Source organism: Myotis myotis, unplaced genomic scaffold (assembly GCF_014108235.1).
Source record: "Myotis myotis isolate mMyoMyo1 unplaced genomic scaffold, mMyoMyo1.p scaffold_m19_p_2, whole genome shotgun sequence".
Taxonomy (NCBI): domain Eukaryota; kingdom Metazoa; phylum Chordata; class Mammalia; order Chiroptera; family Vespertilionidae; genus Myotis; species Myotis myotis.
This window is the reverse complement of record NW_023416324.1, coordinates 173,930,568-173,948,391: the sequence shown is the minus strand read 5'-3', so window position 1 is coordinate 173,948,391 and position 17,824 is coordinate 173,930,568. Positions and strand designations below refer to the sequence as shown.

General features: G+C 39.4%; 1 protein-coding gene across 17 annotated transcripts in view; it reads left to right on the top strand.

Annotated features, from left to right (window-relative positions):
* The window catches only part of VPS8 (VPS8 subunit of CORVET complex), a 267,100-nt gene that overhangs the window by 180,186 nt on the left and 69,090 nt on the right, over positions 1-17,824 (top strand). For all 17 annotated transcript variants that reach the window (XM_036352529.1, XM_036352534.1, XM_036352531.1 and 14 more), the window contains 5 exons: positions 3,926-4,015; positions 5,887-5,929; positions 6,225-6,328; positions 11,616-11,697; positions 12,033-12,115. In XM_036352529.1, coding sequence (XP_036208422.1) covers positions 3,926-4,015; positions 5,887-5,929; positions 6,225-6,328; positions 11,616-11,697; positions 12,033-12,115 — 402 coding nt within the window. The remainder of the gene's footprint in view (positions 1-3,925; positions 4,016-5,886; positions 5,930-6,224; positions 6,329-11,615; positions 11,698-12,032; positions 12,116-17,824) is intronic.

Here is a 17,824-nt window from a genome sequence, read left to right as displayed (position 1 = left end):
ATCATGAAATCTGGGCACAACAAAAGTCCTGGCTGTCAGGCCACTGAGAGCTGTCTGACCAACGGCTGATTCTGGCTAATTCTGGGGGGGGGGAACTTCCTCCTCCCTGTTGTCAGTTTCCACAGCTGTGGTGAGGAAGCTGGAGTGACAAGGGGAGCCATGCCCTCCAAGCCGCCCTCTCCCTCGCTCTGCTCTATGTCCAGCAGCCTCCTGCTCTGCCAAGTCTTCCAAACCTCCTGCTCTCCGTCCGCTCTCCCGCTCTGCTCTCTGCCGGCGAAGGTCCCAGGAGCCCGCAGGCGTGGCTAGGCACAGCCAGCCTCGCCTCCCTGGGCCGGCGAAGGTCCTGGGAGCCCAAGGTCACTGTTGCCTCCCGGGGCGCTTGACACCTACTTATGCAAATTAACCCTCCATCTTTGTCAGGTTAATTTGCATACTCCTGATTGGCTGGTGGGTGTGGCTTGTGGACATCATGGAGGGATGATCAATTTGCATCTTTCTCTTTTATTAGTATAGATTATAGATATTCCATTTATTTCCAGTCTTTTGCCATTATAAACTGTTGCGGCCAAAGGTAAACTGAGTGGGGGGGGGGGCGTTAAAGGATTAAGGAAAAGACAGACAAGAGAATAATAGCTGGGTCTCAGTGGGACGCTGCCTCCCTGATGAGGAGACAATGACAGCCCCGCAAGCCGTGTCTTTATTTTATAGCAGATGCCACGAGGCAAAGTAGGGGCGTGATCACGTTGTTTACAGCATTCTCGTGAGTTCCAACCCTACTCAACTACATGCACCTGAACTCTAGCACAAGGCACGTGGGGCCATGTGTTTGGACCATAGGTTCAAGCTTACAACCATAGCCGTTGGCTATGATTGTGCTGGGAGGGCCCTGCCTTCCAGCAGGGACTTGCACATGGCAATGAGAGGACCCTGTCCTTTCATTAGTCCGAGGCTTGAACCTGGCCAAAGCACTGTAACCGCACCCCATAATAAACAGTGTTACATTAGCCATCAGGTTTCTCTAAGTAATATACCTGGAAGTGGAATTCTTTGGACAATAGAGTAGTTTAATTCTAGTGATTTTGCCAAGCTGATTTCCTGTTTGTTTCATTCTCATCATCAGTGTTTGATATTTGCTGTTTTTTCCACATCCTTGCTAATTCCTAGTATTTTTAGACTTCTTAATTTTTGCCAGTGGGATGGGGATCATTGATTACTAATGACATTGAATATCTTTCCATATGTTTAATGACCCGTTAGATTTTCTTTTCTCTGAATTATCTATTCCTATCGTTTTTCCAGCTGTTTGCCCTTCTCTTACTGGTTTATAGAAATTATTTTTAATTTCTAGATCTCTAATCTTGTGCTGATTTTATATGTTGATGTCTTCTTTCAGTCTCTAGGGCATATCTTTCATCTTGGTTTTTAGTGACTTTTTAAATTCTCACTCAGGGATATGTTTGTTTGTTTTAAATTGAATTTAGAAAGAAAGGAAGGGGGCGGAGAGAGGGAAACATTGATGTGAGAGAGAAACATTGATGGGTTGCCTCCTGCACATGTCCTGCAGGGACCAAACCTGCAGTCTAGGTGTGTACCCTGGCTGGGAGTCGAACCCACAACCTTTTGGTGTATGGGTCGATGCTCCAACCAACTGAGCCACCCAGCCATGGCTTAGTGACTTCCTTTTAATTTATCAGTCTTTCCCTTTAACTTTTAATTTTTGGGGTATCAGTCTTTTCCTTTTGACTTTGATGGCATAAAGGCTGTCCTCTTTTATGAGTTTTATAGGTTAGCTTTTTACATTTAGGCTTTTAATCCATCTGGAATTTATTTTTGTATACAGATCAAGAGAGGGATTTTTTTTTTTTTAATGTGGATGGCTAATGGTCCATGTGGCATTTTATTGTGCTTTCCTCACTGATTTATGATGCCATACTGTCATACACCAACTTCCAAATGTACATGGATCTGTTTGTGGATCTGTTCTGTTCCTTTGATTATTTGTGTTTTCCTATACTCATACCACATATTCTATTAATATAGGTTTAAAATAAGGCTTCTTATTTGAAAGAAGAGTCTTCCCTTCTCATTCTTTTTCTTTAAAACTTTTTGGCTACTCTTGACCTCCTACTATTCTACATCAATTTAAGAATCAGATTGTCAGGTTCCTTTAAAAAACATTCTTCTGGAATGTTGATGAAAAGAGTACATTGAATTTATAGATTAATTTGGGGAAGATTGACATCTTACAGTATTGTCTTCACATTCAGAAACATGGTTATCTTTTAAAAATGCCTTTTATGCTCTTTGGCAAGATTGTATCACTTTATATAATATTTTGCATAAGGTTTTGCACATATTTTCTTAAATTTATCCTTAGGTACTTATAATTTTGTTAGCATTTTGAAAGGAAGTTTTTGAAATGACATTTCTTATTGAGATTGCTGCCTTATGTTAATTTTTGTATAGTTTTGTATCTGGCAACCAGGCTAAATTCCTTTTTTATTCAATAGTTTTTAGATTTTTTATGAGAATAATATTTTCTAGGTATAATGGTAGTTGTTTTTATCTTCCCAACCTTATAGTTTTTTGTTTCTCTTATTAGATGTCTAGGAGCTCTAGGATATTTTGAACAGAAGCAGTGATAGTATGCATTCTTGCCTTGTTCCTGATTTAAAAGAGAATGTGTCTAACATTGTACGTTAATTATGGTATTTATTGTCAGACTAGAGGCCTGGTGCATGAAATTCGTACACAGGGGGAGAGGAGTGTCCTCTCAGCCCAGCCTGCACCCTCTTCAATCTGGGACCCCTTGGGGGATGTCTGACTTCCGGTTTAGGCCTGATCCCAGTAATCGGGTCTAAACTGGCAGTCAGATATCCCTCTCACAATCCTGGACTGCTGGCTCCTAATCGCTCACCTGCTTGCCTACCTGGTCTCCCCTAACTGCCCCCCTCTGCCAGCCTGGTCAACCCTAACTGCTCCCCTCTGTCGGCTGGTCGTCCCTCATGTCCCCCCTGCTGGCCTGGTTGCCCCATGCAGCCTGTTGTTCAGTCATTTCGTCGTCCCTCACTAACCCCCCTGCCAGCCTGGTCGTAGGCAGCCATCTTGTGAGGGTGTGATGGTTAATTTGCATATTACCTCTTTATTATATAGGATTATTATATAGGATTGTAATCGATAATTTTTATTAAGTTAATGAAGTTCCCTTCCAAGTATGGGTAAGAGTGTTTTGTATTATTTTGTTTTTGTTAAGAATTGGTACTGCATTTTATCAAATGGTTTTTCTGCATTTATTGAGATGATCACATTTTTCTCCTTTTATCTGTTAACCTATTAATATGTTATTTGTGCCTTTTTTATCCTAAGAAAGATTTATTACACTTTATAAATCTTTTCAAAGAATAATTTTGGATTTGTTAAATCTCTCTATTGTTTCTTTCTATGGCATTATTTTCTTTTGTTTAAGCTTAATTGGTATTTCTTTTTTACTTATTAGACACTCTTATAGTTTTTTAATTTTTATTTAGAGCCCACAAGTTGATATGCAGTGTTTTCGTTGTCATTTTGTTATAAATATTTTGTGCATAATTATACTTATCAATTTCTGGTTTATATTATTACTACTTATGTAATAATACAATATGTGTTGCCTTTCCTCCAATGGATATTCCTCATCTGTGTGCATAACAATTTTTTAAATAAATAAGTGGGGGGAAATGAATGCACTTGGTCTAGTCAGAATAAAAAATAGGGCACTATAAGACCAAAAGTCAAGTATTTGCATATTACACTGTAAAGTAGCATACTACCAAGATATGGATTCATTAATTAGTATCATGTTGGGGTTGTTTCATTTTTAATAGGACCTTCTCACTTCACAAGCAAGATTCGTGAACACAAATCTTTATCTTTTCTTCTTTCCTAGATTACCCAGAAGTATCAACTTCATGAAGTCACTGCCTATCTATTAGAAAAGAAAGGAGATGTTCATGGTGCCTTTTCAATAATGCTTAAGGTAGCATTTTACTATATTTGCTTTGTCATGTTTCAGTGTGTCTCTCTATTCATTGCATTAGTCTATCTCTTTTTGAAATATAATTGACTATATTTTGAAATATAATTTGAAATATAATATTACATAAATTTTCATCAATCCATTTTAATTTATTATGTTTCAAAGAAAGTTGCAGGCAATAGTACATTTTACTTCAATATTTTTATCATGCCTGTCACTGACTAGAGTTCAGTATTTCTGTGTGGTACTTTTTAAAGGTAAAATTTACATACAACAAAATACAGAAGTCTTAAAAGTACATTTGATGAGTTTGACAAATGCACACACCTGTCTAATCCTAGTCCCTAACAAGGTGGAGAATATTACCAGAAATTTCCCTCATGCTTCTTCAGTCAGTTTCCATTCCCATTCCCCCAGAAATAACCACTCTTCTAATTTTTTTTACCACCGTGGGTTAGTTTTACCTTTTTTATTCATTCATATTAATGGAATCATTTAATAGGTTTTCTTATATAATCCCTCTTGCTTCAGCATAATGTGTTTGAGATTTGTCTCTGTTATTGGATGTATCAGTAGTTTGTCCCATTGACTGTGAGTAATATAATTGTATGAATAGACCACAGTTTATCCATTCTTCTATTGATTGACACTTGGGCTAGTTCTAGTTTTTGGCTATTATGAATAAAGCTTCTATAATCACTTTTGTACATAAATGTTTTCATTTCCCTGGAATCATTACCAAGGAGTGAATTGCTGGGTCACTGGATACGTATTGGTTTAGTTTTGTAAGACATTATCAGACCTCTTTCCATTTTACGTCCTTCCAAATGTGCTTTGGTTGCTTCACATTTTTACCAACAGTTTGGTGTTCTATCAAATTTTGAAAAAAAATTTTTTTCATTCTTTTAATTGTAACATATACATAACATGAAATTTACCATTTCAATGGCATTATGTATATTTACATTGCTGTGCAGCCATCACTACCGTCCATCTCCAGAATATTTTTAACTTCTCACAAACCCATTAGACAATTACTCTCCATTCCTCCCTACCCCCCTGCCCCTGGAAACCACCATTCTACTTTTAAGCTATATGACTTTAATTACTTGAGATACTGCATATAAGTGGAATAACACAGCATTTGTCTTATTGGGTCTAGCTTATTACACTTAGCATAGTGTCTTCAGGCATATTACACTTAGCATAGTGTCTTCAGGGATATTATACTTAGCATAGTGTCTTGAGGGCCAGGGCCTAAGCCATGTGTGGCAGTGGTGGTGGAGAGAGAAGAGGACATGAATTTGAGAACTTACTGGTCATTTAAATACAGTATAAAGTGAATGAGAGGGAGTGGTTAATGATGGTTCTATGATTTTTAGCTTAAAATTAACCTATAAGGGACCTCAAGAACAGGAGCAAATTTTTGGTAGAAGGCTATATTAAAGTCAGCTTTGGTGTATATTCAGAAGCCTTTGCAATATCAGTATCTGAGGATCTAGAATTCAGTAGAGCAGTGGACACTATAACTGCATATTTAGGATATCTCACATTCAAGGCTGTGCCCCATGCTATGGAGTTAGACTTGTCATGTCCTTTCTTATCTCAAAGCATGGATACATTCTGATCCTCATTACTGTGCCTCAGAGATGTCCATGATGACTATGTAGGTAGCACAACAGAAACATAAGTGGAGCAAAATAAGTGACACTTGATATACTGCTAGCTATGCATTCTATATACACCAGAATTCTCTTTGGAATGACAGGGACCATTCCTAATAACTTGGTTGTTTCTTGGTTTTTTTAAAAAAATTTGTCAGTTTAATTATTTGGTGGATTAGAAATTAAAGTGTTCCTTTTACCTCCTAGAGACTACAAAGCAAACTTCAAGAAATAACACATCAAGGTGAAAGTAAGTTCTTGAGTGTAATTTATAATTTCTTTGTTTACCCCATGGTTTTAAAAATGTTTCCTAATAAACTGCATTTATTAAGTAATAAATTTATTAAGTAAATTATCCTGCATAAATGCTGTTTATCAATTTTAACATTGGTCCCAATTTTATCTTGTTTTTAAGGAATCATAATAGGAAAGCAAATAAACCATGTGGCTTTGTGATGCTAATTGTCAGTGGAGTTCAGTGTACAGAAATTTTGAGATTATCATTAATATATTCTTAAGTATGTTAACAATTTTTCTGAATCTAGCTACCAGAGAGGATCCCTCATTGAAGGATGTGGAAGAGACCACGGTAGAGACAATTGCCCTTTGCCAGAGAAATTCACATAATTTGAACCAGCAGCAAAGAGAGGTAGGAGAATGATTACTTAGGCATTTAAAAGTTTGTTATGGCCTGGAACTAGGAATTAATCCTATTTCTATTGCCCTCTCAGCTACCTGAGTTGAATTCAACTGATTTTAATCACTGTTTAGTGCTCCCAGGAGTGTAAGACTCCCAAAGTTGTTATGAGGAGTGCCTGTCCTTTGTTCTATCGAAAGGCTCTATATTCTTACATTTGGCTGTGTTGCAGAACTTAACTGTGTGAATACTAGATGTCCTTGTTCTTTTTGGACTGAGATTTTGTGTATCCCATGTAGTGGTATTGTGGATATGTCATCATTTATCATCTCTTCCATTCCCCATGGAAGAAAGTGAGCATGAAGAACTGGAAGAAAACCCTCAGGGATACAGAGAAAGCTGGAAAAGGTCAAAGAAGGTTATGACACAGTAGTTCTCAACCTTGGCTGCACCATAGAGTCACCTAGGGAGCTTTGAAAAATCCCAGCACTCAGATTGCACCCAGGTCAATTAAATTAATGTCCCTGTGGCTGTGACCCAGTCATCAGTATGTTGTAAACTTCCCCCATGATTCCACTGTGCAACCCAGGGTGGAAGCACAGCTGTACCAGATTCCAGAGTGCAAAGGGGAGAACACAGAACTGAAGGAGGAAGAGTGGAGCACTTGTGCAGGTGGGAGTTACAGCAGGGAAGCAGAAACTAAGGAGATGAGATGTGACTTGACAGCAAAATTCTGCAGTAGTTTTAAGAAGTCAAGTCGACAACATGATATGGCATAACTCCTCTGGTGCCTGCCCTTCCAGGCTGTGGTCTATAGCTTAACACCACCTGGCTTTTTCCCACTGCCTGGTGGTCTGAAATGGGAAGCAGGTAAATGTTTCACATAGTTAGCCATGTGTGTTACAATGGAAATAATAAACTTGATGTTTTCTTAAGAGGTGGGTAAATTTCTCCTTTACATTTTTTTTTTATATATATTTTATTGATTTTTTACAGAGAGGAAGGGAGAGAGATAGAGAGCCAGAAACATCGATGAGAGAGAAACATTGATCAGCTGCCTCCTGCACATCTCCCACTGGGGATATGCCCGCAACCAAGGTACATGCCCCTGACCGGAATCGAACCTGGGACCTTTCAGTCCGCAGGCCGACGCTCTATCCACTGAGCCAAACCGGTTTCGGCTCCTTTACATTTTTTAAAATATATTTTTATTAATTTCAAAGAGGAAGGGAGAGGGAGAGAGAGATACAAACATCAGTGGTGAGAGAGAATCATTGATCAGCTGCCTCCTACACACACACACCCCCACTGGGGTTCCAGCCCAAAACCCAGGCATGTGCCCTGACTGGAAATGGAACAAGCACATTTACATAATATAGGTGCTTTTTTGTTTATTAAAAAACTTTTTCGTGTGAAAGATATATATCCATCATTTTTTAAAATCCTGCAATACAGAAAGTTATGCAGAAGGATGTTTTAAAAAATTACCTGTGTCTGTCCTATCACCCATCATTATTATCATTTGGTGACTATCACTCTAGATATTTTTTATCTGTCTAGGTTAACATAATTTTAGAAAAATTGGTTCAAATAATGCTTGCTTTTAAAATAAATGTAAAATTCAGTCTCATTAGGAAGCATATGTAAAACTGAGGAATTGGTGAATTTCAAATATTTCTTCACCATACTACCTCTTAATAAATCTCACTGAAGTTTAAAAAATCTGAATTGTAATAGATTGGAATTATTATGTTTATAATTACATCTCAGTTTTTATAATATCTATGATTCCCAGCCAGTAAGGAAATTTGCATGAATTCATACTTCCTCTAACCTCTCTTGTCCAACCATCTTAATTTTAACTAGTTATGTTATTTTACCTTATTAAGGTTAATAATACACTCTTTTCTGAATCCATAATTCTCATGGTTATTTAATCTTTATTCAAATGGATAACAGGGTTTACACCAGTCCCTTTTGCCATGATTTTTCCATCCCGAGTTTTTATTTTCATTTATCTTATGGTTAGCCGGCTGTATTTTGGTGATATTTTGATAGAAAAACACAAAAGGGTGAAATTGTTAAATCTTTGTTTATACATATTTGATACAAGCCTTTTTAAAATTTCAGTCCTTCCATCTCCTCTTTACTATCTATTTGATACTCTTCTTATGGAAATTTTAAGGGATATGACAATTATGTTTTATAAATAGAGCTGTTCAGGTTCACATCACCTGAAATATGTCCAGATTCACATATATTAATGGTAGAATTAGATATAAAATCCATGCTTCCAGAACAGTAGGGTTTATTTTGACTATATTTGAACTCAGTGTCTCTTAAAGACAGGAACAAGGCTTCCTTTAATATGACAAAAGGGAAATTTATTTATTTATTTATTTTGATTAAAAAATGTGATGGAATTTGTTAAAGATATTAGATGTTAGATTTTTTTCTATTCTTTGAAATTTTCACTTTTCTAGGATTATAATTATACCATTTTCTGGCTGCATGTAAGAGAAGTCTGTCTATAAGGGAAGTCTGTCTGGCTCTCCCTCTCTCAGACACACACACACACACCTCACACCAATCTCTACCACCACCCCAACCCCCCAAAACTGGTTTCTGCTTCATTTCTGAACAAGTTTCATAACAGAATGTTTGCTCTTATGTAAATAGTATTTTTGTGAAAATGCTAGACTGCTTTTATATAATACCAAACGTTAAGTTTGGGGGATTTTTAATAATTGTTTTGCCTTGTTTCTCTTTGTTTTAATTTGTTTTGTTTTGTTTTGGAGAGTGTGAGAACAAGAGCTTTTGCTGCAGACCCTAAACTAATTAGAAAAGTTGGAGTATCCAAAAGCTTGATTGTGAACTGTCTATAATACCTCTTTCTAAAAGTTTCTTCAGAAAATTAAATATTATGGAGTATTTTCTTAAGTTTGACAGTCATTTCCCAAGTAGAATGTCTACCTGTCCTATCTTTGTATGTCTGGCTATTTACTGTATGCTGCTATATCAGTGTCTGCTGATTAGATATAACAAAGAGCATGGCTTGCTTTGCATATAATCCCTGAAAAGAAAGCTATTTACTATATAATAAGGGAAAGTAATTCCAGTTTAGTTGTGTTGCCCTCAGGGTTTAGGATTGCCACTTTCATGGATTGTTATTTTAGCCTGTAGGTTTTCATTTTTCCAAGTTAAAAAAAATTAAGAAACAATATTAAAGAGCAAGAGAGGTAAAATATTGAAAAGGTATTTACCATATGTTTAGGGTTAATGTGGAGATTTAATTGAAGAAGAATAACTCTTTTATTTAGGTTGTGAACATATCCATGGCTATTATCTCTACATCCATGCTTTCCTGGGATGTGCCATTTATAAATTAAGAATAAAATAACCTTTAAAAAGTAATTCTTCTAACTTGTTTGGATTCAATAAGGAAATTTATAAATAAAATTTCTAAATATAATATAAAGAAACAAAAAGTAAAAATTAGGTATGCCACATACAATTAAATTAAAAGACCATAACATACACATAAATAAATGATGTGATTATAAAAAAACAAGTTAAAATAGGCAACTAAAAGGTGAGCTAAGTAAATTTAGTAATAAACGAACAAACAAAATAAACTCATAGATACAGACAACTGATTGGAGGTTACCAAAGGGAGCAAAATGGTTAAATGGGGTGAAATATACAGTGACAGATGGAAACTAGACTTTCGGTGGTAAGCACACAATAGAGTATACAGATATTGAATTATAGTGTTGTACACCTGACATTTATATAATATTATTAACAAATGGTACCTCAATTTTTTTTAAAAAAAGGACAAACAATAAAATACAAGATTAAAGGTCATAAGTACTAGATAAAATAAAATAAAGAATTGCTGGTATATAACATGGCTCAAGCCAGTATCTTAAGAATTTGAAGAAATATATAAAAAGTCATCAGTATAAAAAACCCTGGCCTTAGAAAACCTCAAATGGGGGCAGATAAGGGCTTCCTAGTAAAGCTCCTTACTGGGAGGTCACCCAGTAGGAAAGTCACTGGGCCCTGAGCCTGTCCCTTAGCAGGCTCCCATATCTCCATTGACATGTGAGCTCCACAGTGTCAGATGGGTGAGAACATGCCCTCTTCTGTAGATAACCATTCTTGTCCTGCTCTGCCACCTGGATGTTTACAGGAATATATTCCCCCTAGAGACTGGGTCAAGGCCTTTATAAATCATTATCCATCTAGAAAACATGTTTGAAATTTTAAAATGTATTAGTTTGATTTCTGATGATAAAGATATTTCTTAAGGAATAGCACATAATTTGGAGTCATACTACCAATGTTTTAGCAGTGTGATCTTTGGCAAGTTAAGTTTTCTAAGCTTCATTTTCTTATCTCAAGTGAAGACAGTGCTCACTATGTAAGGTTATTATGAGATTGAAATGAGAAAATGTATGTCAAGCATTTAATACAGTGTCAACATGTATTAGGAATAAATAAATGATAGATCTATTATCTCATGATGTGGTTGAAAATGTTAATTGAAATAATGTTAACTTCCACTTACTGGTCTGTAATGACTAAGGAAATACAAAATAATACTTTACATAAGAAAAACCTTTGGATAATCTTTATTCATTTATGTTGCTTGACATAGCTGAAGAGAAATTGGGCAAGGGTAGCTGCGGGGTGTTCTCTGTTCTTTTCTGCAGTACAGAGGGTTATTTAGACTTTGTTAGTGATGCAGTTATGCCAGAGTATATAATAACCTAGCAGGAGGCTCTGCCCTGGTTCCTTTAAACCTACTCTCTCCTGAGACACCAAAGATTGCAGTTCTGAGGTCTAACCTTGCTTAACTTCAGCTTCCTTGTTTTTCCAGGATGCATGATAAATGTATCTGTTTTAGCTATGGTCCCTGATTTTTATTGTCTTATCTTTTCCCATTCAAGTGTCCCATCTTTTCTTTTTCTAATTTTTACCAACAAATGTATGTGAGAAGTACATTTCAGCCTGTGAAACACTATGCTGATGTTACTTATTCGTAAAAATAACAGCACTTTTGCCCTGGCTGGTGTGGCTCAATTGGTTGGGCATCACCTAAAGGTTCCCGGTTCTATTCCCAGTCAGGGCACATGCCCGGGTTGCCAGCTCAATCCCTGGTAGGGTGTGCACAGGAGGCAGTATTTGTCTCTCTCCCTCTCCCTTCCTCTCTCTCTCTCAAAATTAATTAAAAATATATTTTAAAAAAAATAGCAGCCCTTTTGTTTTCCTTTGGTTTGCTCTGACATTGTAGGCACTCTGGTTTCCCTTATTGGAGGCAATGATGGCCCCTCAGAAGCTGTCCAGTTCAGCCACACCTCATCTACACTCTGAAGGTAAGTTCATCAGAGCCATCTATACTACCACCCAATTTTTATCTGCTAAAAACTAACATTGTGATACTTTTTCCCAGTATTCTTATTATATATCTTAATGAAATGATATTGTAGTGTTGATTTCATCTTTCAGATTCATTGCTTTCCATGGCACCAGTTATGTCATTTGTCTTGAGTAATAGTAGCTTTGCAGTAATTAAACTTTAAAGTATCAAACTGGCCTTGGTTAGCTAAGTTTCCAGGAGGCTATATAAATCTATTTTCCACTGATTTGTAGGAAAATCCAAAAACTCTTACTCTAAATTAACTTTAATATCAACATTTTATTACAACAGCTCTGAAATCTTTGACCATGCAAGTTCTAAACAGCATGGCAGCATTTATTGCACTTCCATCAATCTTGCAAAGAATCTTACAGGTGAGTTAAAAGTGGGGGAAATTCACTGTTGATCAAGTTCAACTAATATTTAGTTATATGTAAATGATAGCAACTGAGCTAATGTTTAAATATGTCTCAAGCATATTGCAGCTAATTTTTGGCATGAGCTAAATATCTGATTTATGACTCTCATCTTGACTCTTCCTAGCACTCCAGTGGTATAGGTTTGTTTGGCACACACTTGTGAGCTTCAGTTAAGGCATGCAGCCTTCAGATGTTCAGTTACCTTGGCATTTAGATACACAAGCTTCCTGTTAGTGTGCTAAAACTAGGAGAGAATTACCATTATTTCCATCTGCTTATACTTTTTAGAGACAAAATAAAAGATAACCTAGCCTGGCTTGTGTGGCTCACTGGTTGAGTGTCGACCTATGAACCAGGAGATCATGGTTCAATTCCTAGTCAGGGCACATGCCCAGGTTTCAGGCTTGATCCCTGGTAGTGGGTGTGCAGGAAACAGCCGATCAATGATTCTCTCTCATCATTAATGTTTCTGTCTCTCTCTTTCCCTCTCCCTTCCTTTCTGAAATCAATGGGAATATATCTAAAAAAAAAGATAACCTAGAAATTACGTTATTATAGGCATTTCTTAATTATTAGTTGTTACTTATGTTTTCTAACTCAACCTAAAGTTTTCTTTATGTCCAAAACTCATCCCCTACTCTAGATTCTAGCTGGCTTTGTATCCATAGCTTTTGTAGGAAACATCATTTCAGCCTGTTCTCACCAGCAAAAACACCTGAACCTTTCCAACTTCATCAAAAGGAGAACATTAAAATGTAATTTTAGAAAAATGTGTGAACATTCTTAGGGAAACAGCAAGAATGATCCTTAGAGTCCATTTTGCCTTCCATCAGTTCATGCAATATAGACACACACACACACACACACACACACACACACACACGGAATCAAACAGTAATATGATGCCATTGGTCTTTATAATTTTCTAATGATTTCTATCCAATCAAGAATTTCCCTGTCAGCTCTCTTTTAAGACTTTGCAAGCTCTTCTTTCCACCCGATATGAAGCATCTGGGACTTTGCTGATAAAAACTACTGCATTCAGTAGTCTCTAGTCACTTAGTTCCTTATCATTTAGAATGTCTCCTGACATATATTATCTCATTTGATCCTTGTCATTGTTGAATAATTCTTTTGATATACCAGTAGACTACTTCTCTTATATCCATTTTAAAATGCATTAGTCATAAGGTTTTTAATCACATGTGAAGCAATATCTCAATAAGGCAGGAATACTTTAGTTCACCAACTAGATTAGAAAAAAAATGAAATCCTGAAGCCAAAAGTGGCTTCTCTTTCAGTATATGCATTTTGCTTTATGTTGAGCTTTAACCACACTTTCTGATACATAAATTACAATAAATAAAATCTAATTTTCCCTTGGCAAAAGCATATGTTCTTTTATTCTGTATTTTAAAATTCATATTTTTGAAGGCTTTTGATATTTAAAAATCTTCACTTTATTTTGAGTTTTATTGGCACTCATTGTGATTGTATTCTTATTTTCTACCCTCAATGGTTGTTACTTCCCACTAATCAGGAGGGTATGTTCTTAAATGCTTTATCTGCACATTTGTGATTATATTTGTATACAGATTTTTATTTTTTCAAGATGTTTTCACAGGTATTCTCTCATTTAAAGTTCATAATCTCTTGAGGTAGGTAGGCCTACTATAAAAATTTCTGTTGACGAAGGATGAAACACAAGAGAGTCTCTTACCTCCTAATTTATGCTCTTTCCCATTATATTATGTAAGCTTTTTCATTTGTTTCAGGCCCTGGTCTTTTGAAAAGTTTATTATTAGTTAGCTTATTAATTATATGTTACCCTGTTTGGTCATTGCCTATGTGGATGAAAGACACAGTTCTTGCCCTAAAATCCTATCTAATAATAGACAAACAGGGTAATTGACCATACCTTCCCTACGCTTCCCATTGGCTAGTCAGCATGGTATGCAAATTAACCACCAACAAAGATAGGGGCTAATTTGCATACTGCAGGCAGATCCTGCTGTGCCGCCCCTCCTGGGGCTGGCGGAGATCCCCAGCCCCGCCCACCCCAGCGTGGGATTCGGGCCTGCCATGTTTTGGGCAGGGTGAGTGGGGTAGGCGGCAGCATGATCTGAGCAGCTGCCTGCCCCAGCGCAGGATCCAGCAGGCCCGGGGCACGGGGAAAGAGGGGGATCACGATCCCCAGCCGCCGCCCGCCCCAGCTCAGGATCTGGGCCTGCAGTGTGCAGGGCGGGGTGGGCAGCGCAACTTCTGACTCCGAGAAGTGGTCTGGGGGCTGGGAGGCAACTCCTTTGACCACAGCGCTGGAGTCCCACTGCTCCACCAGGAGAGGAGCAGAGAAAGGCCGGAGCCTCCCTCAAGGTGACCCGAAACCCCCACCCACACCAGGCAGGCCTCTGGGCCTCTGTGCGGAGGACTCACCTCCAAGCCCAGCCAGTGGCCATGCCGCAGCCATGGCACTCCTGGGTGCAGGCCCCGGTGGGGGCGCCATGAGTCCTGGGCTCCTCGCCTGCCTTCCGCAGCCTCCTCCTCCCCAGCGCCCAGAGCAGCGGACCCACCGAGGGTGCTCCTCACTGGCTGAGGGGGTGAATGGAGCAGCAGGGACTCCCGGGTGAAGGGTCGCCCTGGGGAGGAGTCCCGACACCTCCATGCCCTGCTGCCCAGGCCCTAAGCACAGTGTGGAGCCGCGCATGCCTGGAGGGCGGGGTGGGGCGGGCACACATGCGCCTGGTGCAGCGGGACTTGCTCGGGAGCCGCCCGCCTTCCCAGGCGGGCCTCAGGCCCGGCGCCCAACGCGGAAGGGCCACACTGCGGCCACCAGGCCCTGAAGGCTGCCCTGAAATCCACACAAAGACAACCTGCTGCTGGAGGGCAGGCATGCGGTGCTCCAGGAAGATGCCAGAGGTAGGGAAGGAAGGTCAGGCGGAGCAGGCAGGCCCATGCGGAGCCCGCTGGAGCACAGCCAGACCCCAAGGCCACCACCAAGCCAGGCCCCAGGGAGAAGCGAGCAGATGCCACTCCACTCGCTGGAGAAGACCATTGAGCAGAAAACTAAAGAAACCGATTTTACATCATTTCCCAGGTGGAGAACAGTTGGCATGTAAGCCCCTGACCAGTGCCCAGCCTCTCCTTTGTCTGTCTATCTCACTCTTAGGTACCATGTTCTTTGTTCTCTCTTAACTGCAACTCATTTTTAAACTAGATTGCTTTTAAAAGAAGACTAAATAAAGTTTCCCTTAAGTTATTTAGGCAGTGCTGGGGCTGCTGGGGGCCAGATTAGAGACACAAAAATGCAGGGGAGCCCGGCACCCAGCAGCCCCGAAGCCCACCACCTCGGCACTGGGGCTGCTGAGGGCAGGATCAGAGACACAAACCCTGGGAGCCCTGCAAAAGATGGGTGCTCGCCTCCAGGCGAAGTGCTTTCCCTCCAACCCTGCTCTTCCTGGGAGTGCAGTGCAGAGGGCGCTCTCCCTGGGAACCTGGAAATCCACCTCTGAGGCGACTGCACAGCAGCCATGCCGGGCGAGCCAAGGAGAGGGTGACCTACCCATGCGGATATGTATGCTGGCAGAGGCCACGCAGCTGCCATAATTGAAGTCATCCTTGATTTAGGAGCGGGGATAGCGGGGATCAGAGTCGGCCAGGTTGGCAATGGAACCCCAGCTCCCCACTGAATGACTAAAGCACATGGTTCTCAGTCACTTCCTGAGCAGCAGTCAACCCCGACTGGGGATCAACCCGAAACCTAAGTAGGTGCCCTGGCAGAATGGAACCCAAACCTTTGCTGTAGCAGAGGAGCTCCGACCCATAGCAGGGGTGAGTGCAGCGGCGGTGGCACTAAGGAGCAGCAAGCGGAGTGGTAGGAAGCAGCAAGCAGGTGGGCGGTAAGGAAGGAGGGGGTCCTGGACTGCGAGAGGGCACAGGCTGGGCTAAGGGACCCCCCACCCATCCCCAGTGCATGAATTTCATGCACCGGGCCTCTAGTAACTCTTATAAGGGAGATGGAAAATGTTCTGATAGAACTATTCATAGGGCTCTAATCAAGTAATAGTGGCCCCCTTAAGGATTATGTGCTCTGAACTCCATCTAGGGCAACTGCCACTTTTACATCCCTCCACTTTCAGTTAACAAGATTACAGCAGGAATAGCCATGTGAAAGCATGACCCTGCCCCCTGACTCCACCTGATTGACTCAGGGTGGACAACTGGCTTAAGCAGGGCCAGTCAATGTCCTTTACTGGAAATTTTAGGACTGAACTTGAGAATGATGAATAAATTTCTCTTCAGGTCTCTGGATTACATAAGGTACAGTGTTGAGGTGACAGTAACTACTTTTCCATTATATGGACTAAACTAATAAAAAAAGTTAATCTACAGAGAGAAGAAGAAAAATGAAGCAGACACACAGAGAGGAAAATAGACAAGATTCATGGAGAAGAGAGAAGATACAAGGAGAGCATTCAAGACACTGGGCAAGGAGACAATGGAGAGAAATCCTGATGGCATTTGAGTCTCTCATTATAGCTCTTAAGGCTTACCTGCATTCCTTTTCTTGGATCGTTGAAACACCCCAATGCCTTTACAATAATTGTCTGTTTTGAGTAAATTAGAATGAGTTGGGTTTCTGAATATATATTATATATTCAGAAGAGGTCCCAATATAAGTATATATTTGAAACAGATTGGGGAATTTGGAAAGATTTTCTGGAGAAGATGTCTAAACTGAATCTTAAAGAGCCTAAAGAGATCAGGGGAAAAAGTAAATAGGACTTTTCTAAGCAGAGTAAGCTATAAATACAAAGGATTTGAGGTAAAACATGATACATTTGGAGAGTTGTGTTTAAGTATTCTTAGAACACAGGGTAAGAATAAAGGTGAGTCAGGGAGCCAAACTGTGAGAGACAGGCAGGGAATGTGTCCTTAATTGCTTTGTAAACCATGGTAAGGACTTGGGATTTTATTTTCAAATCATTAAATTCTCATTAAAGGATTTAAGCAAAGGAATAATGGAATGAGGTTTCTCTTTAGAAAGATCACTCAGCCTATGTTATACAGGATAAACTGGAAGGGATCAAGGCAGAAGGCATAGACATACCTAGAATGTAATAGGTACTCAACACTTGTTAGTTGAGTTACATAGAATGGATAGTAGAAAATGGATTTGGAAATTCCTTGGTTGATAGAATCCAATTGACTTTTTGACAGGTTAGGTGTAGGGGAATACAAGAAGAACCCAGATAATCCCCTGATATCAGTTTCCCATCGCTAACAATGAGCAGTGAGTGAATACAAGACTGGAGTTTATAGGAAGAGAACTATAGTCTTAGAAATCATCCACATAGAAGTGGTAGTTAAATTCTTGAAACTTGATGAACTTTAGGAGAAAGCTAATTAGCAAGAAAAGCAGAAGGCCAAAAATGGAGTTTTAGGAAATACCTAAAAATCAGAATATTTTTATTTCCTATTAGTACAAAAGGACCTTGGAGATAAGACTATGCTTTGCCTAGTACTCCATCACCACCACTTAGCCCAGAGGCACGTGGCATGTAATAGCTACTCAATAAATATTTCTAAAGTAAATAAAAGTCAAGGATGGAGGAATTCCACTTCTGGCCAAGATGGAGTAACAGAGACTGGATTTATTCTCCTGCT